The sequence below is a fragment of the Astyanax mexicanus genome, chromosome 1, assembly GCF_023375975.1.
Source record: "Astyanax mexicanus isolate ESR-SI-001 chromosome 1, AstMex3_surface, whole genome shotgun sequence".
NCBI classification, from domain to species: Eukaryota; Metazoa; Chordata; class Actinopteri; order Characiformes; family Acestrorhamphidae; genus Astyanax; species Astyanax mexicanus.
Window position 1 is genome coordinate 51748822 of NC_064408.1, and position 27249 is coordinate 51776070.

Genomic DNA, 27249 nt, shown 5'->3' on the forward strand with positions numbered 1-27249 from the left:
TTATCAGTATGATGACATCTAAAGCAGCTTAAAGCTTGTTGTGTGAGAGGGCTCTTCATTATAATAATGATTATGATGATGATCTTCTTTTTTACTAACTTTGGTGTGATGAAATTATTTGTTTGTATTAAATTAGATTAGAAGATGTTGCACTCACATTTAAAATGTAGTATATATTAGAAATTTGTTTCAATTGCATCACATATATAAACAAAACTGTTCTCCTAGAGACATGAGTAAAGTTGATGTGTTCCTTTTTTTTGTAGCTGTTTGTTTGTGACAGTAATTGCGGTGTGGCACTAATGCACTGCGCCTGGTGTTGCAAGTGTTGTGTGCTGTGGTTCTGATGCACTTTGAATTGGTTTCTTGTAGGGGACAGTAGGGCACAATATAGCACAAACATATGTTTTTTGTAATAAAAATCATAAAGGATCAGCAATTTCAGGATATTCTCTTTTTGTAAATTTTGAGAGGGTTAGTTGTAACACAGCAAACTTCATAATGTGGAGGCTGTACTTTATCCTGGTTTTCATTACTTAAGTTGCTTGAAAATTGTGAGATATCCTAGCCAGTGAGAGCAATTAAATAATCAAAATGTGTCTTAATGGTACCTTAAGGTTAAATCTGTTTGCTGACAGTGAGAATTTTGAAGAAGACATAAAGCATGTATTTCTGGAACCTGTTCACTTGATCTATTTCATTTTGTGCCCTACTCTCCCCTAGTGTACTGCATGCAGCAGTTTGCATTAGTGATTAAAGCATGACCTGACAACTTCTCCTCTGTACTTGTTTTTACAGCTAACCCTGACCAGCACTGGACACACTCCCATGTAGCAAATGCTGCAGAACATTGGACATTACACAAAGGACTTTACCGACAAATCCATCAAGAGAACAACCATCTAATGGAGGGTTTTAATGTAAACAGGCTCTACATGACGCAAAGTGTGGCAGGTTAAAACATACAGTAATATGTGCCTTTCAACAGGTCTGGTCTTTTTATAGATCTGCCTTTCTGTGTCAAGTTTCCAAAGGTGTCAATATTGCAGTGTGAAAGTGTTTAAAAGTATTAAGACACAGTTTTGACGTTTGTTTGTGTGTGTGTTTGTATATATGTGCGTATGTCTGTGTGTGTCGATTGTGTGAAGATACTGTATGTGAGGTAGTAAGTCAGGAAAGCATACTCTGTCCTGAATTTATGTACTCAGCTATTTTATTTCTATTAAGAGAAACAGCCAAACACTACATTTAAGCTTGCTGAAAAACAAAGAATATTTAAGAGCTAAAGCTTCAGAAAGAGCCAGGTTGTCTGATATTAATGTTTGTATTTGAAGGAAAGAATACAAAAAAAGTGCCTATTTTGTGTTCAGAGATGCAATATGCTGCACATTATATTATCTGTTTTGCAAATTTATAGTTAACTAAAACTACCTACATGAGCAGAATGTGCAGCCCTGGTCCAAACGCTGTCTATACATGAACTTTGTCCTAGAACATTGGTCACCACTCTTATCCACCAGGGGCCAGTGTGGCTGCAGGTTTTTTAGAGTTTTAAGAGTTTAATCAGCAGTGTCTCACACATAACTAGACATGTTTCCATGAACGTGGTGGCATTTAAAGGTCGTTTTCGAAAACGCACTTTACAGTGGACATTTTTGCTAACTTTATTTTCATTGTTTTTTGTGAATAGAGAAAAATGCAGATTTTAGCAAAAATCTATTTTCATCAAACTGTGATAGAATGTTCAAAAGGTTACATGACCTCTACTTGTACATCTACAGTAGATTTTCCTCAGATTTATTTGGGTGTTTTTTTCAGTACAAATCAGATATCTAGGTCCGTGTGTGATTTAAAGCTATATTATTGAACAGTCGAAGCATTAGAAACCAGGGCAATCTGCCCACATAAGATTAAAGAGCAGGTTGTCTTGAGTGCTGAAGTGCATAGTATATAAATGTCTCCAACACTGCTGATCTGACTGACTGCAGAGTTCCTCACCTGCTGTTGGAGCTGCAGAGGGGGGCCAACTTTAACACTTCTACAACACATTGCACTAAATTTATGTCTGTTTTGGTCATTGAGCCTTTTTAATATATTTGCCAGCAGATTTTGTGAGGTCTTAGCACCGCCTTCTGGTTAAAAAAATTTGGCACAAGCATTTTTTAAGCACCATTTCTCCGTTCAAAAAAGTTTCAAACACTTGCCTAGTTATATAATGCAAGGTTTTCATTGGTTGGGATAAAAAACTCTTGTGGATAAGATTGATGACCCTATTAGAACAGACAAACACCACTGACTAAATGCAGCACAACAAGGCTTTATTCATTTACTTTAAAGATTTATTTGGAAAGAAATAAATGTTTTATTGGGGAAATAAAGTTTTTCTGTTTCTTGTGTATGCACACCAACTATAGAGAAACCATGAACCATAAAATCATGAAGATTTCATAAACTTACAATTAAAACAGACACCTGCCCATCAGTAAACTGGGGACAGCAACACTTTAAGCTACAAAAAAAGTTTTGTATAGTAATATATAGGATACTGTAAACAAAGGTTTTTGACTTGTCATTAGTGGAGCCCATTTTAATGGGTTAAGATATTTTCCCACTAGATAAAGAACATTTTTTTAAGCATGCATGATCTTTTAGTTGACAGTTTCTTATGGATCAAAACCTTTACTAAAAGTCATGTTTTTTGTCAGTTTGCATCATAATCAATCATACACTCTTATTCATGGGCATTTAAAAAGGTAGGGAGGGATGGGAAGCTGAGGGTAAGATGTTTAGAACAGTTGATGGTTTTTGTGTATTTCCTTACACATGATGAACTTAACTAATAAATGGTAATCAACTAAGTTGAATCAATGAGTATAGACAGTAGTACTGGGACAGATCTTAATCAGTCACTAAATTTGAAGTATTTCAGTCTGGCTTTGCTAACATTAGTAAAACAATGGGAGGTTGTAAAGAGCTCACTGGATTCCAGCGCTATACTGTAATTAAATAGTGCGGTTACGCATATGTGAGTTATTAAAGAAATAAATGTCCAAAGAAATAAATTTTCCAAGCCTTACTGACAGTTACCGTACATGCATTAGTGTATTACAACAACTGTGAACAATTGTAAACATTTTGAGTAAGTTACATGATTTGAAAAAGTACACTGTTGCTCCTTGTATTTTGCAGCATTTTTCTAAATATGTCTAAATATGTTATGATATTCTGAAAACTAAACATTTTTGACAATATTAAAATAACTAAGTTACTGCAGCATACATGTGCCCAAACATTTGAATAACAGATGCTTGCTAACAGCAGTTCCCACCCAAACCGTCATTCAGATGAGTACTGAGCTTCGATTGTGCGTATGATGCTGATTGTGCGTATGATCAGTAAAGGTGTAATATGTTTACTTTGTATGTATGTATGTATATATATGTATGCTTTGATAATATACCCAGTTCCTGCAGATCACTAGTTTCTGGGAAACTCTGAGGAAACTAGGAAACGCACTGAGAGAAAGGATCTTGGTTGGTTTCTGAGTTCATAAACAGCACTGGCCTAAAGAGAGTCTAAAGCCTGGCCCCTGGGCGAATGAAGCCTCACTCGTTCCCCTCAGCTTGGTCACAGGTTGGTCAGTGAGTGGCAGGGCAGTGTTCACTTAGTCACCATAGAAGTGTCTGAATCGTCTGTCATTTTAGCTTTCCACCACTCCACTTATAGAAGACCACAGTAGCCAGGACCCAGCCGTTCAGCGTGCTCATGATGACAAACCGCAGGAGGACTGGAGAGCAAGAACATTTGAAATGTTGTTTCATTAAAAAATAAATGTTACTGAATGTTTCTTCTGGTACACAAAGTATCACACTCTCCGGTCTATTTTCAATTTATTGTTTCTGTGACGCCACAGGAAATAATGCATTTGTACTTTGCCTTTGTTTCTCCAAAATAGTGACTTTACAGACGAAGGAATTCATCAGTTCTAACCCAATTGTTTTACTGACTTTTTTTTTTTAATCATTTTTAGCGCTACAGTGAGATTGGTGTGTTGTAATGATGCAAGTGGATCAGACACAGCAGTGCTGCTGGCATTTTTAAACACTGGTTACATATGACACACTCCTACCTATAGCTGCTCCAGCTTGTAGATATCGTCATCTATCTGCACAGTTTGTGTTGGTCATCCTCTAGACATTTATCAGTGGTAACAGAATGCTAAGGTGTTTAAAAACTCCAACAGCATATAAAATAATATAAACATATAAAATTCTTATTCTAATCCCTTCTAAAGGTTTGACTCTCTTCTAAATTTTGAGCCTAAAATAAATATGCTGTGTAAAATAAATGTCATAATCTAAAACATATTTTCAATACTTTAAAGAGAGCTGGTGTGATGTAGAGATGCCTAGAGGTTTAATCTAGACTGGACTTTTATAATGTGGTTCCTACTGTAATACCCTGTAATCCTGTTTAGAACCTCAGGTCTGGCACAACCATTGTTTTTTTCCTTCATGTAATATGACTATGTATGATAACAGTCTCTAGTTTTGGGAAGGGGGTTATGGCAAGGGATGTGATCATGGGATTTAAGTTTATGCATCATGAATATGAGCTGTTTCTATGATCTTTCTGTTAGCCTCTCATAATAATTACATAAATAATTATTAAATAAATGTGGACAGGACTTTTATTAAAATTGGACTAACCCGTATCATGGGACAGTATATGCTATGCCGATTTTGTTTAAAAATAGTGTTTTTTATTTGATTTATGTTTCATTTATTTAGGATATTAATTATTTTTATGGTCAAATCCAAATGCCCTTCCAACGTATCCACCATGTACTGCATCAACTATTTTTTCTATTATTCTTATATTACTATTATTAATGCTTTTTTTCAGAGAAACTAAATTGTGCTATCTTAAGATGTATTTATGTTTCTATTCAAGTCACTATAATAAAATAAAATAACTTATTAGTTAAGAAAATTAATTAAATTAAGAAAATGTAAAAATGGTCACTGTATTGTAATTCATTAGAAGGGCTCATGATAAAAGCATTGTGTATTTGCATCATTATGCTCATAATATCAGTGACATAAAATTGCTTTAAAATTACAATAATATTGTTTATTGTTATTGTTATATATATTATTTCTGTAACAATATATTCTTATACTCACCTTTCAGATCCCCAGAAGTAAGAACAGTAGTCAGTATTCTGGCTAAACAGATAAATGCAGAACAGGAAGAGTTTTATATCACAGATTTGCAGTTTACAATTCTTCCAAGCAAATAGATTTGATTGGCTGCAGGCTTACCCATGCAAGTGTATGTGGACATGGCCCAAGTCAGAGCGCTCACCTGACCTGCATCCTTGGTCTGCCAGAGGCACTGCAACTGAGCAAACCTACTGCTCGCACTCATCAATGTGCACAGGCTCTGTGTTTAAAACACACACATGCACAGGTTCCCAACACTAGACAAAACACACACATGGACATTGCAGATAGGAGACTTCACAGTGAATGCTCACCATTGCTGAATCAATGATCCAGCTCTTCAGAGTAAGGAGCTGCGACACCCCAACAAAACTGAACGGCTGTCAAGGTCGACCGTGAACACACAAGTTATGCTACGTCTGGGATATTGGACACCATGTCCACCATATCAAAGCTTACATGTCTTAACAAGCAGGGCTCTCTTTACAGCATCACTATTTTAGAAAAAATCAAGTTGATTTTCCAAAGACATGTAATTTTGAGAATAGTATATTGTTAAACGTGTCCTTTTTTGTGCTTTTTTCACTTCCAGGGACTGTTCTATATCTCTCACCTTGTCCAGAAATGGATGTGAAAAGTGCGGCCCTTAGTGGAGACTCAAAGCCAATACTCCGCTTATTGACTTTAGGGGGAGTGCAGGAGCAAGAAATGCATCACATAATGTTGCAACCATGTGTTACATAACGATTACTCTCTACTCCATACAGTTCATATACTTAAAATACAGGAATTACTATTATATCACAGCTATGACCATATTTAAATATTGCCACCCCTTCAGTTGAGTCCTGATGGTTCCTTTAAATGAGGAATCGTGCAGGGCAGCCAATCAGAACAGGGGTCAGCTACATACACTATATTAATCCAAAGTCCCTACAGAAGTAGCGCTGAATAGCTTGCTACACAGTTTGGCAATTTCCCAGCATAAACACACCTCCTGACAGGTTTAGTTAGAGATGAGAAAATTAGAAGACTGTATTACACACTAGACAGTGGATCCCCATTCTTTTATGTTCTGTATTATGTGTTTAAAAAGGAGAGAAATAAAAAAAATAATGTGCATATGTTTTATTTTAGACTAAACTATGGACACATTTATGTATTAACGCAAGCAGGCATGATGAGGTAAACAGAAGTGTGTATAATTTGACACTGCCATGTGTAAAACCCTTCTGCCTTATGACTGATTGAGAGGATACAGGAGGCTGTAGATGAGGCTCTGTCTCAGGTTACCTCCATAGTGAAGTATCAGCAGGAACAGGACAGTATCTGGAAGAAGCATGAGCACTTCATTCTCACTCTCTCTTTCACTCTCTCCCACCAACATGAACATGAATGAAGACTGTGGACAGGCAACAGACGCTCAGACACATTCAGGGTTTTGGTTTACCTTGGGCTATGAGGGCAGGGTACTCCAAGTATGCTTCCAGTGGATATTCATGATACATCTCATATGTTGTAAACACAATATACCTGAAATATAGACATGAGTTTATCCCATTTGTCGTTGTTCCGCAAAAAATCATAAAACATTGAGTACATTTAATTTAACATTCAGATTTTAACTTCAGAGTGTGGGAAAAGAAAGTACAGAAGACTACATGATGTGTAATCAAAAAAGCACAGCCCTCAGGGCCATCCATTAGCAGAGATTGTATGTCCATTAACAAAGCATGCACTGCATGTCAACGCAATCTCCACACGCACACACACACACACACATAAGTGCTCCAAAATAACACTTCCACTTGACCTTTCCCTGCACGAATCCCGGTACAGAGTTACGACAGCAAACAGCTGCGCTTCTATACTGAGAGGCTGTACTTTCCACAGAACGCACTTTCCACCCTTACCCCCCTCCTTACTGCCACACACACACATACACACACAGAGAGACTCACAAAGATGAGAGCTATACAGCACATTTGATGTACTGTACAGCAGCATACGAAAGTATAGCCAGCCCTGATCAAGAGCTCTGTTACTGAGCAAAGGAAAAATAAACTGATTTCTAAAAGATATAAAGTTAAATATGACACACTTATCTAATAAGATAATTACGACTTTCAAGGTTACATTTTATTTTGGTAACACTTTACAATAAGTGCCACAATTAACAGTACTGACGACCATATTGAACATTAATATATATGGTTAAGTAATGTCTCAACTAATTCTTGACACTAACTAAGACGAATGTTGTTCATAATCATGAATTGAGACATTAGTTATAAAACTTCATAATGGAATAACTATCATAATATCAATATCATAATTAGTTGAGATATTCTATTGTAAGTACTATTAATTAATGTACCCTTATTGTAAAGTGTTATCTTTATTTCCATATTGTACAGTTTTGTAGAGAACAGTATTAAGGCCTGAAACAAGACTTTACACAATCAGTATTGCAACTGGCTAATAGTCTTTCAGATCTTGTTTGTTAAATCTTTCTTTCTTTACATGTGAATCTATAAATGCTTCCAGTCCTCAGAGATATTTAGGATCTATCCACATATCAGTGTACTGTGGATTTTGAGATGAGTTTAAGATTTTTATCTTACTGTAAAACACATCCTATTTCAATCTTCATATTTTTACATGCGAAGGGATATTTGTGTCCAGACTTGCTTATATTAAACTTAAATTAAATGTTCAGTCTTGATTGATCCACCATTGTGATTATCAGTTGGAGATAATTAAAATGCTTGGCCAAAACTCCAATCCATTTTTTACTCTTTTTAAATTGTAGAAAACAAAACCAATGCACTTAAAAGAATGTGGAGTTCCATCACTTCTAAGTGACCGCAAAGAATAGGCAAAGTAACCATATGTTTGTCCTATATCTTTTTTACCTCAGACAACCCTTCAGAATCCGATAGCAATGTAACGCTAAACTTCAGTAACATAACTGCTGCTTAACTAGTTTGCATTTAGGGCATTGTTTGTCTTCAGAAAAGGGGCAGGTGGTGCAGCAATTCATTATTATCCATTCCTTAATTCCACTGTGATAGGTGTTATATTTTGTACTTCTTAAGAAAGGCACAGCAAGAGCTGTTGTTACTGGACGTGTGCTCTTTATTGGAGCCGCACAGCAACGGCTTCTACTATGCGCTTGTCACGTGATACACAGATCACACAATGTTTTAAGCCACAATGCTGCAGCCTCTGATGCATCATTTAAGGTGGAATGGGAAAGTTAGCTAGCTAACTTGCTAATGAGACAAGATACTAGCGTTTTTTATGCTTGTTATGAAGTCAATTAAACTATGGTAAAATGTGGTTGTCATTTTTATCAAGAAAAAAAAACTTAAATTTGTGTGGCCATCTTGTTAGTGACTCTAATAGCCCCCTGTTTTAAATGTGCCTCTGGAGAATCTCAGTTTGAAGGTTCATGTACAACACTTCCCCCTCCTTCTCCAGTCTAACAAGTATCAGAACACACTACAACGGTCCTCCTCTCCTCCGTGACCCGGAAACTGATTTCCTGACGCCATCTTTGCCGCCTGTCTGAATACCGCAGGAGGCGAGAGAAGCCGCTTAATATCCTCCTTGAAGAGGCTTCCAACGGAGGATACATCAGTGCATCCTACTCCGGAAGACTTTTAGGGATTTTCGAATGACATCACTGCATCCACGCCCACAGAGCATGCGAAAATGGAGAAGTTAACACACTGTCTCTGTGTTATCTAAAACCAGATCAGTTATTAATTAGTTCACTTTGGATCTCCTCTAAAAGGAAATCATACACAAGCGTTCATTGCACAAAATATGTGTTTATTGTTTTAAACTACATCATACTGACAGAAAGTTCAGGTAATCAGGTTGTACTTTGAAACTTGATATGCTTGTTAAAGTTATGATCTTTATAATCTGGAGTTGTGTTTATTAATTTTTCTCGTTTTTATTTTTGTATGCGGAGTTCTATCCAGAAGCTGTAATTGGCTGGGCAGTATCCGGCATGTGCTAAAAGTGAGCGTTGTGATAGGCTCAGTTAATCAGTAGTCATCATCCTTTCTAAAAGGGATCGGCTGTCACATTTCCCCAATTACAGCTCCTTCCCTCCATTCCTCCTCCTCTCCTCTCCTTGATTCCGGGGTACTTGTGATTCCTCCACCTTCTTCCGTGGTAGGAGAGGAGAAGTAGGAGAGGAGGAGTAGCAAAAGTTTCTGGACGCAGTCCTAGATGTGCACATTAGGCCCCCAGCTTTTCCCTTCCAAAACGTGCCACCGGAAGTGTGCTGCTGAGGGATGAGAGGACAATTTGAGCGAAGCTGTCCATTCACTTTCATTCATTTCGGGGTGTCTTTAAACCAGTAATAAACGTTTTCGATTATGACACGGCCCATGTTCTTTTTTACAAAGAACTGATTTTCTGTCATTTGATCCATAAGATTTATAATCTGTTCATAGCTTTAGAAAATAAAGTTTTTATACAACTATGCTAACAATGACGTGCAAAAAACACGACCCAAAATACTGTGCTGTAATGTTTGGAGAAGTTGCTCCTTATAATTCAAAGGTACGGAGCCGATTGCCGTCGAACAGGGTCAAAGTTACCTCTTATTTTGCAAATATAATACTACTACTAACAGTGATAATACATTGTAGAATACAAATTCCTCACAATGTTATTTCTGTTTTATTTTTTGCGTTTTGCTCTCCTTTTTTCCCTTTAATGGTGTAGTTATTCTAAACACCTGTAAAACAGCTGTTGCTGAAGCTGAAGTGATTAATAAAATTGAACATGTTAAGATATCTGTTTGTGTCCATTTTATGAATTCCTATAAGCTGTCCTTGTTATTTTTCACTTTTGTGCACTCTCTAGTTGATCATGTATTATATTGTTTTGTTGTTATTGTTTCTGAAATGTCCTTCATCATAACTATCATTTGTTGATCGGTTCTCATTTTAAATATTTTAAGGGCTTGTTTATGTTTGCATTTGAGCTGTAGGTTTACTCTGGCCTTTAGCTATTAATTTCACCAAAGACAAATTAACTAACAAATACTTTAATACTCAGTAATGATTTTTTAAAAGGGCTTTTCCCCTCATAGGTTTCAATGAAAAGAAGAAAAAAACTGCATGCTGCTCCCGCACCCCTTACCCTAAAAGCTCCAGGACTAGTCCTCTCTGACTGATACCTTTAGGAGACTTGGTCCGGGTCAGCAGGGCGATCTGCGGCACCTTCAGCACGGAACAGGCCAGCAGCGTGCTGAGGTTCAGCGACTGCAGCAGCAGATCTCTGATCATCTTTATCTCCTGATTTATCTCCCCCTGGATCAGACTCAGCGGGTCCAACCTCCACCAGACACTCTGACCATCACACACGATCAGCCATGATATATACACACACACAAAAACACACAAAAATGTGATAGATCAGAAATACTGAGGGGGCTGCAGTGAACACTACCGATGCTCATGGACAGAGTTCACTTAAAGTTATTTATGGAGGTGAGAACCCAGGAGGTTGTTTTAATCAAAAGGGGGCGCTGAAGGCTCTACTGAGGAGAACTGCCCCTCTAGATGGTCCACAGGGGGGTCCCACAGAATCTATACAGAGGGGAATACCCACTTCAGACTGTTCTGAGTGTTCTTGAATTTGTCAGACACCAGCGCTCCTGAGTGAGTTAAAATGAATGGGTTCCTATGGAACATCTAAGAATAATCATAGTTTATAAATGTTTGACCATTTTTATAACAAACATTGACTTATTTCCTCAACACAGAACAATATCATATGTTAAATACCCAATACACAATGTTTAAAACTTAACTCCAGTTATTACCGTTTAAACCTGCGCTGGCTGTATCTCCACAGTAGCAGGAACAGCGCTTTGCTGCCTAAAACCTGTTTACTAAGGAAAAACTGAAAAATTTAGGCATCTTTCTATACTTTTTAAAGAAAAATACTTAATTCTACTTTATATAAATTAAGGAATATACTGGGCAAGTAGTTATTATTTTTAATTAGAGTTTTATCCGTTTAGCTCCATTCACTCCCTTTGGAAAGGACTGACTCGCGGGCTCCCTCTAGCGGTCTGCATTAATTATCTGATTTAACAGGGAAAATAGGAAGTGGGAGGCTCACCATAAACCAGCTTTGGGGGCTCCAAGGAAAGAAGAAGGTTCAATTTTCTATTGATCCTCTTTTGGATGATTTTAGCTCCAGTAATAGCAAATTATAAATAACATTGAGGATATACAGAACGTAATACTTAAAAAAAACATCATAGTATATATATATATAAAAAATATGTATATATTTTTTTATTATTTATATATTTTATAATATTTTATAAAGATAACAAAACCAAACAAGAACCCTATGCTGATTAAAAGCTAAGCCAGTCAATCAGCTTAATCAGCTTGGCTAACTAACTGTTCATACTTCTTTTTCAGTAGGGAATGTAAGGCAAATATTGTTTTAGCTTTTTCTGCTCAAAAACTAGAGACATTTTATCTAAAAAGCTCATTTAACAGAACTAAAGTGCAATCCTAAACCAGAAAAGGTTGTGACAGTATGGAAAATGCAAAGAAAAATAATAATAAATACAGCCATAAATTATTGAAAAGAACACAAATATTTAATGTTTTTTTTTTTGTAATCAATTTAATTTTATTAATTAATTAACATCCACTCCTGCATTTTAGCCCTGAAATTTGTAAGATAATCAAAACCCCTGAAGTCCTGTTATATCATCAATGGAATTAATATGGAATATAAGGATTCAAAAAATTATTTTTTTGTGCCTCATATAAAAAGTTTATGACAAAAATATTATTATAAATATTCCTTATTGTCACGTGGTCCCTGTCTGTTTTTATTTACCTTTTCTGGCCCTGTATCATGTCTGTTATATCCCCACGTGACCTGTGCTCCTCTGTGTCTCCTGTCTTAGTAGTTTTCCACTCACCTGTGTTCATTTGTAGCTCCGCCCCTTAGTCCCAGGTGTTTCCTGTTTCCCGTGTGTGTCCACCACTATTTAAAGTCAGTGTTCCCTTCTCTCGTGTCGATCCTTGTACGTTTTTACGTCTGTTAGTGGTCCTCATGTTTTTCTGTAATGCTCAGTCCTGGTTTCCTTGTTAAGTTTATTCCATGTTTATTTTGTGTTCATTTTTGTTAATAAATGTTTGTATAGTTTGCGTTTGCGTCCGCCTCCTCGTCCTTCCCGCACCCCACCCTGACAGAAGGATCGACCTATAATGGACGCAGCAAACCCTTGGCTCGGGTCCAGGATGGCCATCCGCCGTGCCCCCTTAGGCACCCTGGCGCAGGAGACCCCGAGGCACCGAAGCCGGAGGAAGCCTCAGGGTAAGCGCTCTAAAGGGTCCCGCCTGCCCGAAGAAGTACCCTTCATGGGGGAGGATTTTCTTGGGGGGGCGCTACGGGTTGGTGCGGTGAGCCTCGGGTCTCTACCCATGTAGGCAGTAGCCATGAGTACCCGAGGCAGGTGACGCACAGCCCGTGGGACTACCTGGGATGTGCACCCAGTAGCTCCGAGGAGGAGGAGGAGCTCTACCCCGCACCAGCCCGCACTCCATTGCCGTTTCCCCCAGGGGCTGTACTCTACTCGGCTCTCGGCCGCACAGCTCCCAAGGCCATCCCGACTCCCATGATGCACGCGGCTAAAACGCCGCGCTCCTTGAAGCCCGCGGCCGAGACGGCGCGCTCCGTGACTCTCGCGGTCGAAACGCCGCGCTCCGCGAAGCCCGCGTCCGAGACGCCGCGCTCCGTGAAGCCCGCGGCCGAGACGCCGCGCTCCGTGAAGCCCGCGGCCGAGACGCCGCGCTCCGTGACTCTCGCGGTCGAAACGCCGCGCTCTGTGACTCTCGCGGCCGAGACGCCGCGCTCCGTGAAGGCCGCGGCCGAGACGACGCGCTCCGTGACTCTCGCGGTCGAAACGCCGCGCTCCACGAAGCCCGCGGCCGAGACGCCGCGCTCCGCGAAGCCCGCGGCCGAGACACCGCGCTCCGTGACTCTCGTGGTCGAAACGCCGCGCTCCGTGAATCTCGCGGTCTAAACGCCGCGCTCCCTGACTCTCGCGGTCTAAACGCCGCGCTCCGTGACTCTCGTGGTCTAAACGCCGCGCTCCGTGACTCTCGCGGCCGAGACGCCGCGCTCCGTGAAGCCCGCGGCCGAGACGCCGCGCTCCGTGACTCCCGTGGTTCATCCGCGCTCCTCGACTCCTGCCACCCCTGAACCTGCATATGCTGCTCCCACAGCCCTGGAATCTGCATACACTGCAGCACCAGCAGTTTCAGGCTCTGCTCCAGCTCCAGCACCAGCAGCTCCCGCTGCCCCTGTGCCCGCTCCCAGAACAATGTTTGGCCCCAGGCCCCCTGTTTCTAGGCCTGCCCCGAGTTCTCCTGACTTTGCCCCCAGTAGTGTGCCCAGGCTAACCCCACAGACTTTAGCTGGTCCTGGGCACTCTCTTGTGTTATTTGTACCTCTCTCTCCCTGTCCTAATTCCTATCTCTGTTTATGTCCCTGTACCCGTTTCTGTCTCTGTCTCTATTCCTGTCCCAGTTACGGTGTTAGTTTCTGTCCCTGTTAATGTTTTCGTCCCGGTCCCTTGCCCAGTAATGTCCAGTCCCCATTTCCAGTAGAGTCCCCGGTCCAGTCTTTTGTCACTTCACCTGTCCAGTCTCCGTTCTCTGTTCCGTCTCAATCTCCATTTGTGCCCGTTGTCCAGTCTGTGTCCCAGTTTTTTCCTCCGCCCAAGTCTCAGTTTATGTTTCCAGCCTCGTTCCCTGCTCAGCCTCCTCACTGGAGTTCTGTCTTAGTCTTGTCTTCTTTTTTTTTTTTTTTTGGTTTCTACCCTCTCCTGACCGGCTCCTGGGGGTTTGTTTTTTCGCGCCCCAGGAGTTGCGCGTTGAGGAGGGGGTTCTGTCACGTGGTCCCTGTCTGTTCTCATGTTTCTGTGTTTATTTACCTTTTCTGGCCCTGTATCATGTCTGTTATATCCCCACGTGACCTGTGCTCCTCTGTGTCTCCTGTCTTAGTAGTTTTCCACTCACCTGTGTTCATTTGTAGCTCCGCCCCTTAGTCCCAGGTGTTTCCTGTTTCCCGTGTGTGTCCACCACTATTTAAAGTCCGTGTTCCCTTCTCTCGTGTCGATCCTTGTACGTTTTTACGTCTGTTAGTGTTCTCATGTTTTTCTGTTATGCTCAGTCCTGGTTTCCTTGTTAAGTTTATTCCATGTTTATTTTGTGTTCATTTTTGTTAAATGTTTGTATAGTTTGCGTTTGCGTCCGCCTCCTCGTCCTTCCCGCACCCCACCCTGACACTTATAAACTGCTGTAGCATGAAGAGGCCGAGATATGTACATGTATTGTGTTTTATGACATCACAGAAACAATTAAATTAAAATTCATGTTTTTTTTCTGCACATATATTAAGTGTATGCTTTAAAAGAAGTGTGAACTAACATGGCAAAAAATGTCAGCATTGATATCAGGCTTTAATTACTCCTACTTTATTAAAAGCCATTAGTTAGCATGCTAATGCTAATGTGACAGTAATGTAATGAGCATTAGCCTGTCTGGGAGCAGAAGCAGGACCCTGGGTGAGTGAGATGTGTGTGTGTGAGGGAGACAGAATGAGTCTCTGTGTGTGTGTATAAGGGTGAAGGAGGAACAGGGAGGGAGATTTACGACTCTTTTAACACAGGGCACACACTTGGGGAGGTTACTTATGAAAATTAAAGCCTGTTGTGAGTGCTGTCAGTTTGTGACTGGAACACTAGCTCCTGACCGTAGCTGACAGCGTTTGTCCTTGCTCCAGCTTTCAACCTTTTCTTCATATTGCACTCCATCATGTTTTCCTTCTTTTGGAGCACTACTATTTTTCTTGCCATCTTTGTGAGGACAGCTTCAGTACAGTTCACCTTGTCTGACACACACACACTCACACACACTGTTTTCCAGTTGGCAAGCCCTGGATTGATGACTTGCAGGAAGTACATTTGGTCTCTGTCTTCGGAGTACACCTTTAATGATAGATAGGTTTAATAGTTCTATAATCAGACACTAGCATGTACTCATAAAGCAGTGCTCTCTTAACCCCCAGTTCACACTCAGTAAAAATTCCATTTGTTTCTTACGTATAATAAGTGTTAAGTAGTAAAGCAGGTTGGGAGATCATTTAAACATTTAAATGTAGTTAAACTGATGCAAAAACAGGGTGGAGTCAGCTAAAATGGGCCATCTTGTAAAATTTGCCAGGTAAGGTTGTAGCCTCTTACATTTTTGCAGCCAGTCGCAATAAGGGCTTTTGTGTTGTTGTAAAAACACAACTTTACATGTAACAATAGTTTTGATTTCTCTGAGGTTGTTAAGGTGGGCAGAGCAGAGCATCATAGGAAGCACATCAGAGAAATCATATGGTAAGTGAAGACAGCAACATTTGCTCATCACTAAAAAGAGTGATAAAGTAATTATGAGTAAGCTCACCAATACAGCAAAAATGTTTCCAATCAAAGTTTAGATCTTTCCCCAGATTTACCCTAAATTTAGCTATTGGGTCACCTATACAGTATGTGACATAGTGAATGACAGTGTAACAACCCACAGTGATAAAACATCTACAGAATTGTTGCATTTTTTCAGAGTTCATAAATCAGTTTTTCAGTGTTACTTGTCTGGTGTTTTGTATGCTTTGTGTGCTTTTTTCAGGTCTGTCGCTTTTTTGTGCTCCTTTCCTGTTCTTAGTTGTTCTTTGTTTCTTGTTTTCATAGTCAAGTTAAATCGGTTTAGTCTTGTTTTCTTAGTTTGATTTTCATAGTTTTGTTTATTTTGGTTTTAAGTTTACCTACTTGTGTTTGCTTTCTTGGTTGTTATTCATTTATTTATTTTTAAATAAATCTTACTGCATTTATGTCCCTCCCTCTCATTTCATCTTTTATGGATTTTTTTTCTTGAATCATAATACATTAAAATTTCTGTTTCTAAAGTCTGTTTTTAAAATGGTTTTAAACTTAAGAGTACTGATTGTGAATGATTCCCACTTTAGAACAATGAGTAATATGGTTGTTTCTCAGAAATAAGTTTTACCTGTCCAATAAGAGTTTTATGCTTTGCAAAACTCCCCTGTAGGGAGACACCTAGTCACCAGGTAGTATAGCTGAGTATCTTGTAATGGATAAAGGTACCACACTGTTACACAAAAGTCCATTCAAACAGTGATGATTTATTTTGATGCAGTAAAAAGTACAAACAAAACACTGAATAAAGAAAGCAGAATTAATACACCCAACTTAAATTAGTACAGGTACAGTGCCCTTCTGAAGTTTTGGAACTGTGAATTCAATCCCTTTATTTTTGCTGTAGACTGAAAAAAATGTGAGTTTAACATTAAATGATTAACATGAGACAAAAGATCAATATTTCAGTTTTTATGTCCAGGTATTTACATTGGGATAAACAATTCAGAAAATAACATCTTCAGGTGTGTTTAGCTGTCCAGGTCCTTCCCGATACATTATTTATTCAAACAATAAACAGCACTGAATGTGTTACACTCAGTTTCAGATTTGGGATTTTCTGTGCAGACTGTGCATTTACAGTTAGAGGAATTAAAAAACAAAAGTGAAAAACAAGCACTTGTGAATCTAAAAGAAGATGAAAAATCAATAAGAGCCATTGCACAAATATTGTCCAAAGCCAGAACAACGGTTTAATATGTCCTGAAGAAGAAAGTAATCACTGGTGTAGTAAATAACAGATGTCAAACAGGTAGAACAAGAAAACCTGCAGCGGTTGATGACAGAAACAATGTGAGTTCTGTCAAGAAAGACCAGACTAAAACAGCTGTTGGTGACATCAGCAATGACTTCTAGAGCACAGGAGTGAAGATATCACAATCTACTGTTTACAGAAGACTTCATGAACAAAAACACAAGCATCAGCAAAAAATGGAAACCATTAAGAAGACCAGACTGGAATTCACCAAGAAGTACAGAGACAAGCCTGTGGATTGATTATGGACTGATGAGACAAGCTGTACGGAAAAGACAAGCTGTACTTCTGCAAGAATGCAATTTATCAGTTCAGTGATGTTACATTTTGGAAACTCAAGAAGAGGCAGAAAAAAGTTAAGCATGATCTTAACTTTGTTGCAAAGCTGAAAAGATCAAATAAAACATTTTTTTTCCAGAATTTTTAAACAAGAACAGCATAGCAGGCAATATGCATGCTGCACATTTTTTAACATAGGGTTAGAAATTCAATCCTTTTTCCTGGTGTCTGGTCTGATCTATGAGGAGTTGGATGTGTCCTCTCTGTATCTCTATGGGTTTTCTTTTGGTACTTGGTTTCTTCTTTCCCCCAAAAAACACATGACGTGAAAATACTGTGCTGTTGTCCCACTGGATGGAAGTGAGTAGTTATGTGTGGTATCTTGTCATGTACTGGGCCCTTCTTTAACTAGTACCTAGTGGTTCTGGATAGATTGGTTGCTTGTTTTATTTTTAATATATAGCATGAATAAAGTAATTTCTCTAATGTATTTTATAGACTGAATTGATTTCATTTCATGCATTCATTTAGACACTGTGTTGGGTGGTGGTGTTGCTTTTTGATTAGTCTACTATAAAAGCTTCCTAAGAGAGAGGCTGTTAAACTGTCCAGTTCCAAACTGTGCTTAACAATGCCAACCTTTTACGTCACAAATCTCTGCCACTTTACTCTCACACACACACACACACACACACACACACACACACACACACACACATATATATTTTGTGACCTTGATCCCCAAGGTTGCCAAACTGATTTTAGAAAATGTAACCACCCCCCCCCGTCCCTTTATTCTGTTAACACAATATAGTATTACAGGGCCTGTGATTGTGTTTGTGTGTGGCTGTCCTTGCATTGCTCACTGGTGCCAAAACAATCACCTGATGGTGCAGCAGAAGATAGAAAGGGAACTTTTACGGCCTGTGCATGGAAGAGCTTTAGAATAGCTGACCTGTGATGTATGTGTGTGTATGGATGTGTGTGTTTGCACATCATGTGAGAACTCCTCTCTGCATTGTTCAGCTCTCAGCTCCACTCTCCGTTATCTGCCCGCTGTTTTGTGTCCAGTTCCACTGGGTGCTTTATGGGGACATTAATAGTCTTTATGTGAAGCCCAGGCAGAATTGATTTTCCTGGAGACAAACTGAGACCTCGGTTGAAGAACACAATGGCTTGGTCTGTTACCATGGCCTGTGCTGCCTGCAGGTTTTAAGTGATAAAGCGTGCTGGTACTGTGGGAAATATTGCCCATATAGATACTGATTCATTTGGATATAAAATATGATTTTCTAAAAAAATAATCTACTATATATATTTTTATATATTATTTATATCACGTGTTGAAGGTGGATTTAGAAACAATACACCATTAATTTTGCAGTATGGAGTGATGCCATTTTTTTACTTTCTTTTGTTATTTAAATGAAAAAGTACATTTTAAAAGAACAATTAGTAACAATAAAGAAGTTTTTTATTCTTTGAAAATTCTTTATTAAATGTAAAGATTTTTTATAAAGAACCATAATAAAAACTGAGACTACATTAGCACCATAAATGGCCATAATTCCAAAACATTAAGGCACACAACTGCAATACTTTAAAAGTGTTTCTGCACTCTTCATTTTTAAACAATTTATTAGCTCCACCTTCTCCATTTTCTCTCATCCTACTTAAGCAAATTATTTTCTTAGGTAGTATTTCATATTCATATTATATGTATGTGTATTAATTGCCTCATTTATATCTGATTTAAAATCTACAGTTCATGATTCACTCACACTTAAAGCACTTAAAGTAATTGTATCATATAAATTAATTTATATACATAGTGCCCACAGCACAACAGAACATGCATAATGTGACACAGCACTGTAAATATAGACTGTAGACATTTAGTGTAAAAAAAAGTTGTGAAATGATACTGAGGTTTGTGTTTTTATGACTTTCTGCCTATAGTGATATACTCAATCAGTCAAAACACTCATCTGTATTGGGAGAACTATTCAAAAAGTAAAAAGTGTGCTCTCACAGCTAGCAATAATTAATTACCCACACGCCTGCTTTTCACGAGCCCCATGCTCTGTCACTCATGGCCAATTTCAGTAATTAGACGTTTCCTGATTTATCGAGTGTGCAGACTTGGAAATATAGAAGATGAGAAGAATGAAAAATGCTGCCACAATAAACTGCTCCAGAGGCATGGAGGCAGTTTTCATAAAGACCTACAGACCAACTGTATGCCAGAGAGAGTAGTTGAACATTATAGAGCATTACTCACTGCTTTTATGGTGTCTGTCTGCTACAAAAAAAATGTCAACTAAAAAGTCTAGCCTGATTTTATTCAGGATAAATTTGTTCTGGATCTAAATGGAAACTTAAATTCCAGGTATTTTAGGCCCCTGTCTGTCACTCAAGCTTCAGGCGAAAATGTTTCAGTGATAATTTGTTCATTTGCCTCTGCGTGAGACATTAAAATTGTCCTTCACGAAGTGGCCACCGCCCTTCTTTAGCTAATGGGGTGGTGGTGGAAGAGGCAAAATCATGGCACTGAGCCATGGGGCCATTAGCTAGCTAACCGCGACCTTCCTTCATAACTCACTGGCCTTAAAGAATAGATTTGCTGTTTTTTAACCTAGACGTTTCACATCATTCATATTCAGACCCATTTAATGTGAAAACACATCACTCCTCTGTTCTTTTCCTTTTATCACTGGCCTTAAACAGGGGACAATTGGCCAATTTTCTTAAGTTCTTTTTTCAAAAACTGGAAATATGCTGAGAATCTATGGAGTCTTTTGATGCTCTACAGAAAATTCTGTTAATCTGCTCTGTAAAACGAATCATATATAACCCCCTAGGGATATATACTTTTTTACATATTAACCACATTTTTGGGTTTTAATTTGAATGAAGTTTCATTAATGTGCATTACAAGTTTTGTTTTCTGAGCAGTTCAGTTAGTGTAGTGTTTTAATGTACTGTGTAATTCACTTTTACACAAATAGCTGTATTCTCAAAATTATTTTTATGTTACATTATTTATGTTACAATATTGTGATCTCTATACAAAATCATCTTAGTACCTTACTGTTGATTTTTTATTTATGTTGTTGCAATAGTATATAAATAGTATTATATATAACATTATATATATCATATTATATGTGGTCTTTTTGCACTCTGTAAGTAAAGCACAAAAGACATGTTTTATATAACAGAAAAGAGCAAGGTTCTTTTCTGTTGTAAAATATTCTCTCTTTTTTTCTTCAGTAAATGTAAATTCTGATTAGTAGTATTTATCTAGTTTAGTCAGTTGCAATAATAATAAAATATGATTATTATTGAGAATTAGCTTCTTGATGTTCTCTAGCAAAAATCTTTTCATTCCAAAATGTCAACTTTACAGAAGAAATGTAGAAGCTTTCCTAATTTTAATGGATCAATGTAATATGATTTTATTCCTTGTCATTCTGGAGCATTTTTATTGGTCAGTTTGGAAAAAAAAATACAGACATATACAGTATAATATGTCACATATATTCTGTAGATAATAAAGACATTTTACAGTTTGCCAGTCTTCTGGCTGGGACTTGCTTCATCCTCACCTGGCTTACCTTCTATAAACCTTTCTATTATAAACCGACTCCCTCATTTAAATCATAACAGCTGCTATTGTCTCGCCGCTCATTCAACTGAAGCTGCACACGGTAATGTGGCCATTAGGCTTGAATGTGTTAGTCATTGTACAGCCGTCTGCTCCACAGACATGCAGATGGAGGCTTTTATTGAAGGCTCGTATGATTGGCATCCGTGTGAGAGAATACACCAGAAATAATCTTACAGATCTTTTCAGTGGCTTATCCAGGCTTTTATGATCCGGCTGTGTTAAAAGCAGGGAAATGCAATACAGCATATTGAGATTTCAGGCAGTGGGACAGTAATACCGGTCTAGATGGGTTATTTTTACACTATATACTGAAGTAAAGGGATTTTTAAATTTTAAAGTTCACTGGTCAATTTTCTGTGTGCAAACCACCTTTTCCTTTTCACCATTCAAGGGGACATTTTAGGCAAAACTCACTTTTTTGCGTGCTTTTGTATTTCCACTTTCCATCCATCAGTTTTCTGTAATAAGCTGAAAGAGTTTGGTTTCAGAAATCATATGATATAATGAGCCTTTTGGATGGCTCCCTTATTGTGACATCACAATAAGAAAACCATTCTGGAACCACCTGTAACCCATTAACCCCAACCAGAGCCGCACACAATAGATCAGTTGAAGATCCGACATTTTACTTTTTTGGTTAAGATCCTTAAACAGTTCACAGCAGGGTTAGCTAACAGACTTTGTCTGATGGAGGGATCTGTACCTACTGCCTACTGGAGATGTAAGTACTGTAATTCAATTAAAGAGTTTTTTGCTGCTATCGCAGTTAAGCATGAACTAGCTAGTTTGTGTTTTGTGATTTAGCACAAGCTAACACTAACATGTTGTAAACTCTAAGCACATATATGGCATGGCCAACAACAGCTTATTTGCATAAAAGTGAGAGAGCCCTTAAACGGCTCCTTCTGAAAAGGACTGAAAATGGCAAGATCTTGGTGAGATCTCTTTATATAAAATAACTTTGTAAACATGTCTTGTGTAGCCCATAGACATATTCTAACTTGGGGTAAAAGAGGTGTAATATGCCCCCTTTAATAATATTTACTTTGATGACTGCATGACCACAGTGTTGAAGGCCAGTGTTGTAGTTACCGCAAGTCTGACTTCATGCTGGCAAAGAATTGCAATGAAGGAACTGTGTGCAGAGTTACAGTATTTCCCCATGTACCGCCAATCATGTTCATTTGGCAATACTACACACTGATTGTGAGTAAGGGATGGAGGGACCCATCTATTATTCAAATAAATAATACCAGAAGACAATCGGAAAGAGGTACATTTTGTGTGATGCAGTAAGAAATGTTACATAGACTATACCTTATTTATTTTAGTGGGTCTCAGCTGTATTTGTATTGGTTCAGTAATAGTGCCTTATTAATAGTGCTTAATTTTCTTTTTTAAGGATTTCAATGAAGATCTTAAGATCATAACCATGGAAATTGGTGTAGTTCAAACACATAGATGGACTTATACCATGAAAAAAATGGGTATATTGGCTAAAGTGAAGGATTAGCTGTGATTTAGGCTAGAGCTATAAATCTGAGAAGAAATTTACAGGTAGTAGGAGTTTGCACTTGTTTGCCCTGAACTATATAAGCCAAATCCCTGCTGTAGTTTTATCATCATGATTACAACAGGGCACAGTATGAGCAGAATATTTAGGCTATCATTTTGCCCATATCCTGTAGCTAACCTTCATAGGGGCGAAGCTAAACTGGATTTTGAAAAGTTGTCCCCAGTGGAAACTATGTCTGTGGTGTAACTCAACACTGATCCATGTGAGACTGAGGCAGAATAAAGGATTTGGACAGACTGTTGGATGCATAACATGCTTGCCTCTCTTTTAGGTGGTGGTCTGTTAGGTGGAGTGTGCTGGGGTTTATCTGCTGTGTGTCCACACTGTCCACAGCAGTGGGAGTGACAGGAAGTGCTTAGGAGGCTTTATTGTGTGTTCTGCTCTGTGTAGGACGAGAGGAGCTTTGAAAAAGAGAGAAATGTGTTTATGGAAATGTCTTAAAGAATGCTTTCATTTAGAAGCATATATTTGTAGGTTTGCAGGGTCTGAATATAAGTCAGTGTGTGTGTGTGTGTGTGTGTGGTGAGAAACTGAGGTGCGTGGGCTGATGGGGGTTACTGATTGTTTGCTATTAGCAGTGACAACACGTCTGTCCACCCACATGCTCAGTGCCGTATCTCAGATTCCAGCCATTGACACACTCACACACACACAAACAAAGAAGCTCTCGTTCTAGCACCCTGCCTTTTAGCGCGCACACACACACACACACACACACACACACACACACACACACACATATGCCAGTCTGCACAGCTTGGACACACTTGATTGAATGTGAGTTTTATGTAATCTTAAAAAACTGTGATCTAAAAGCTTAAACCTGCGCCATTTAATCCCACCGACGGTGACTTTGAAGGCTCTGAAAAAGCTGTTAATGTGTTCTACAATGAACATAGAGCTGTAACTGAAATTATATGTTGTCTTCATTTCATAAGTCAACTTATATGTGGGTGGTGCAGTTTGTCACATGACCACAGCCATTTACATCAAGCATGCATCTAAGAAAGATGGATTTTGCATCAGACCTCTAAAGAAATTAGTTTAAAGTCTGGTTCGCTATTAATCACATTTAAAAATATTTTCACTGTTTCACTAAGATATTCAAACAAAGTTTTTTTTTTAGGTAATAATACTCTAAGTTTTACATTAAGTATTCAGTACAATTCTGCATATTATCCAATACGAAGCCATGTACATTTTCCAGGACAGTGTTGTGTAAGTGTAGGACATTACTGTACTTCAATTACAATCCTTCAAATATAAGTGCAGAGCAATATACAGCTAGTCAGGTTAACTGGGAGGTAATAAATATTAAAAACTGATGTATAGTGTAAAAATGTACTGTAAAAATGATATCAAATTACTGACAATTGTAGCTGCCAATAAAATATTGTAAATTTACATTTAGATTATTTCAAGATATTTTACAATACTTTTAAAGAGTTAAAACAAACAGTGGGATTTTAGTGCACAGGGCACTAAATCAATTTTATTGTACCATAAAAATAGATTATTGTCTACTGTAATTAATAATAAATAAAAAACATAATAAATGTAAGATATTGTACATTTTGTTGCAGAATAATGTTACAGAAATACAAATCCTAGTAAGCAGTTTATGATAAAATAACATTTCTTTAAATAAAAAGTCATTTGGGCTAAAGAGTACAGTAAATGTGTAAACAATAATAAAAAAAACAATATATTGTACAAGTATCTGACTAAAACAACATAAAAATATTGCATTAACTGTATATAAAATATATGTTGCAATACATGTAAAATCAGTCTAGTTTCTTATACTTTAGGGTAAATGATTGTAAGAGGTTGTGAAACTAAAAAATCCAGAAATGTGTTGTCAATACAGACTGTAAATATTTAAAATGTTTTTTTTTTGTTTGTTTTTTTTACATTTTTTTCAATTTCAAATTTTTAATGTGATTTTAGTGGAAATAGGTAGGCGTGTCTAAAGCTTTTGAGTAGAACTGTTGTAAAAGCACTTAAAGAAACTTTAACCAATACCCCCAGTTTTAATTCATCCTCACTTCTGCTTCTCCACTACCCTCTCACACATGTTCGGTAATGGCTCAGACCCTGAGGGATGCTCAAAACCCTGCTGCAAAATTTAACACCCACCCTCCCCAAATAGCTCACAAAAACTGAGTGATGCTCTGAAACAACTCTGCTGCTAAAACTCTACCCAGAGACTTTATGTTAAAATCTTTTTTAGATTTAAAGTGCAGAACAATCGATGCCTTTGGTAGGTTTTCACAATAAACAGCAACATTTACTCTCACAGATCTGACAGAGGCTTCGGTGTTTAAGTTATTACTGCATTTCACGCATGTCAGCTTTAACTAATTGTGTCAGACCATTTAACAAATTGCCTGAGTGCAAATGAACTCGGGTCAGAAGGAGGCCAATGTTGAATAGCTAATCAATTACTTATCCCTTAACAGAACCAAAACAACCAAAGGGTATAAATTAAAGCTGAACAGAATCTTCAGCAGAATGCAACATAATAAAAAAGTATGACAAAGTTTTAGTGCCATAAAATAAAAAGATTTGATGCTATCTACCTTAACACTAATGTATACGAACTTGCATCTAGATGATAAGCATGATATACATGATCTACACTGAACTTCTGGTCATACCAGCAAAACCATCTTTTCAACACAACCTCTCTATAAGCATCGACTCTCTCTCTCTCTCACCGACAAAGGTTGCCAGGAACCTGAGTGTTATGGTTGATGACCAGCTCTCCTTCACGCACCATGTTGATCCTGCCGCTTCGCGCTTTATAACATCAGGAACATTAGACAGTTTCTGACGCAACAGGCCACCCAACTCCTGGTGCAAGCGGTCGTCATCTCACGCCTCGACTACTGCAATGCCCTGCTAACTGGCCTCCCGGCCTGCGTAGTAAAACCACTCCAAATGATCCAGACTGCAGCAGCACGTCTGGTCTTCAACCAACCAAAACGGGCACATGTCACCCCGCTGCTCATTGAGCTCCACTGGCTACCAGTTGATGCTCGCATCAAATTCAAAACTCTTACAATCGCCTACAAGGTGATGACAGAACAGGCTCCTTCCTACCTGCACTCGCTCCTGAAGGCTTACGCTACCTCCCGGCCGCTGCACTCCTCCAATGAACGTCACCTCTCTTTACCAAACAAACATTCACACAAAGCAATCCAGACTGTTCTCATACAGAGTTCCCCAACGGTGGAACAAACTACCTTCCACTACCAGATCAGGAGAATCTCTCGCTATCTTTAAGAGACTCCTGAAGACAGAGCTCTTCAAAGAGCACTTACTCTCCTAACACCTCTAACACACTAACTACTTCTAACCCCATTTCCTTCTTCCCCTCCTTCACTTCTCTATCCTATTATTCCCCTTTGACCTCCTTTAAGCCCTATCTAAAAATGGGTTATCTAAATTCCTATTACTTTTGTACTTCATTATTGTAAGTCGCTTTGGACAAAAGCGTCTGCCAAATGAAATGTAATGTAATGTAATGATCTGCTGCATCCTTGTAATAGGATAAATACAGTTCATTTGAATATTCATTATTCATTCAGATGTCACATATATGGCTGTATTTTCCATTCACATGCTAAATTATTATAAACACATACACTGTACTTCCACACAATAGCCACTTTATTAGAAACACTTATTTTTTAATTCGACGCACTGGCCACTTTATTAGAAACTGCCTATTTTATCATTTCACTTACTTGCCACTTTACTAGAAACACTTACCTTATAGTTCCACTCACTGGCCACTTTGTCAGAAATGCCTACCTTAAATAAGAGACCACTTAAAAATGATGTGTGTTTTTTATTTTACCAAATTGAAAATCTCTGGAATATAATCATGAGGAAGATAGATGACCACACGCCATCAAACCAAACTGAACTGCTTGAATTTCTGCACCAGGAGTGGCATAAAGTTATCCAAAATCAGTGTGTGATACTGGTGGAGGACAACATGCAGGGATGCATGAAAACTGCGATTAAAAACCAGGGTTATTCCACCAAATATTAATTGACTGTATGAATATTTGAGCATGAATACTTGTTTTCTTTGCATTATTTGAGGTCTGAAAGCTCTGCATCTTTTTACTTATTTCAGCCATTTCTCATTTTCTGCAAATAAATGCTCTACATGACAATGTCTATAGTTCATAGAATAAAACAACAGTGTTCATTTTACTCAAACATATACCTATAAATACCAAAATTAGAGAACCTGATTCAGAAACTGAAGTGGTCTAAGTAAAAAGTTCTACTCACTGGCCACTTTATTACAAACACCTACCTTATAGTTCCACTCAGTGGCCACTTTATTACACCTGTCCAGAGAAGTAGGTAAGAGCCTCACCAGATGTGGGATAAGCTCTGGAAGATGATGCAGATTAGCCTGGTCACCATCAGTCACAGCTAATGTCTTACTCTCCTCACAGATATTGGTCACCCACTTTTTGACATTAGATGTACATTCTTGGATGGATTGTGATGGATTAGGAGTGTGAAGACTTTCTTCATTACATGTAAGTTGAGCACTTCCATCTGCAATTCACTTTTTTTAGGCTTGTTTGCATGTGTCTGAAATGACAGGCAGAACTTTAATCATTGCCTTCAGATTCATTTAGAGCAGCAACTGCAATAGTGTGAATGAGC

General features: G+C 38.4%; 2 protein-coding genes across 5 annotated transcripts in view; one reads left to right on the forward strand and one right to left on the reverse strand.

The window, feature by feature from the left end:
- The window catches only part of LOC103045824 (rho-associated protein kinase 2), a 53034-nt gene extending 50656 nt beyond the window's left edge, over positions 1-2378 (forward strand). For all 4 annotated transcript variants that reach the window (XR_007439295.1, XM_049479762.1, XM_049479764.1 and 1 more), the window contains one exon: positions 799-2378. Coding sequence is in view for 1 of the 4 variants with exons in the window: in XM_049479764.1 (XP_049335721.1) it covers positions 799-802 (4 nt within the window). In the remaining 3 variants the exon portion in view is untranslated. The remainder of the gene's footprint in view (positions 1-798) is intronic.
- Positions 2379-2719: 341 nt separating this feature from the next.
- LOC103046133 (solute carrier family 66 member 3) lies at positions 2720-10719 on the reverse strand. The gene is made up of 7 exons (XM_007240734.4): positions 10392-10719; positions 6676-6758; positions 6485-6554; positions 5540-5597; positions 5325-5445; positions 5187-5228; positions 2720-3787 (listed from the first exon to the last, which is right to left on the reverse strand). Exons 1-7 carry the CDS (start codon positions 10535-10537, stop codon positions 3696-3698), a joined length of 612 nt encoding a protein of 203 aa, XP_007240796.2. The 5' UTR covers positions 10538-10719; the 3' UTR covers positions 2720-3695.
- Between the last annotated feature and the right edge of the window lie 16530 nt (positions 10720-27249).

Bases quoted from the DNA above. Each gene is read 5' to 3' on its own strand.
- LOC103046133 (XM_007240734.4), bottom strand. From the start codon at position 10,537: ATGATCAGAGATCTGCTGCTGCAGTCGCTGAACCTCAGCACGCTGCTG. The intron at 6,555-6,675 runs GTAAACCAAAAC...TGCTTCTTCCAG, and splicing joins CCCTGCCCTCATAGCCCAAG to ATACTGTCCTGTTCCTGCTG. The intron at 5,229-5,324 runs GTAAGCCTGCAG...TTATCTGTTTAG, and splicing joins GTCCACATACACTTGCATGG to CCAGAATACTGACTACTGTT.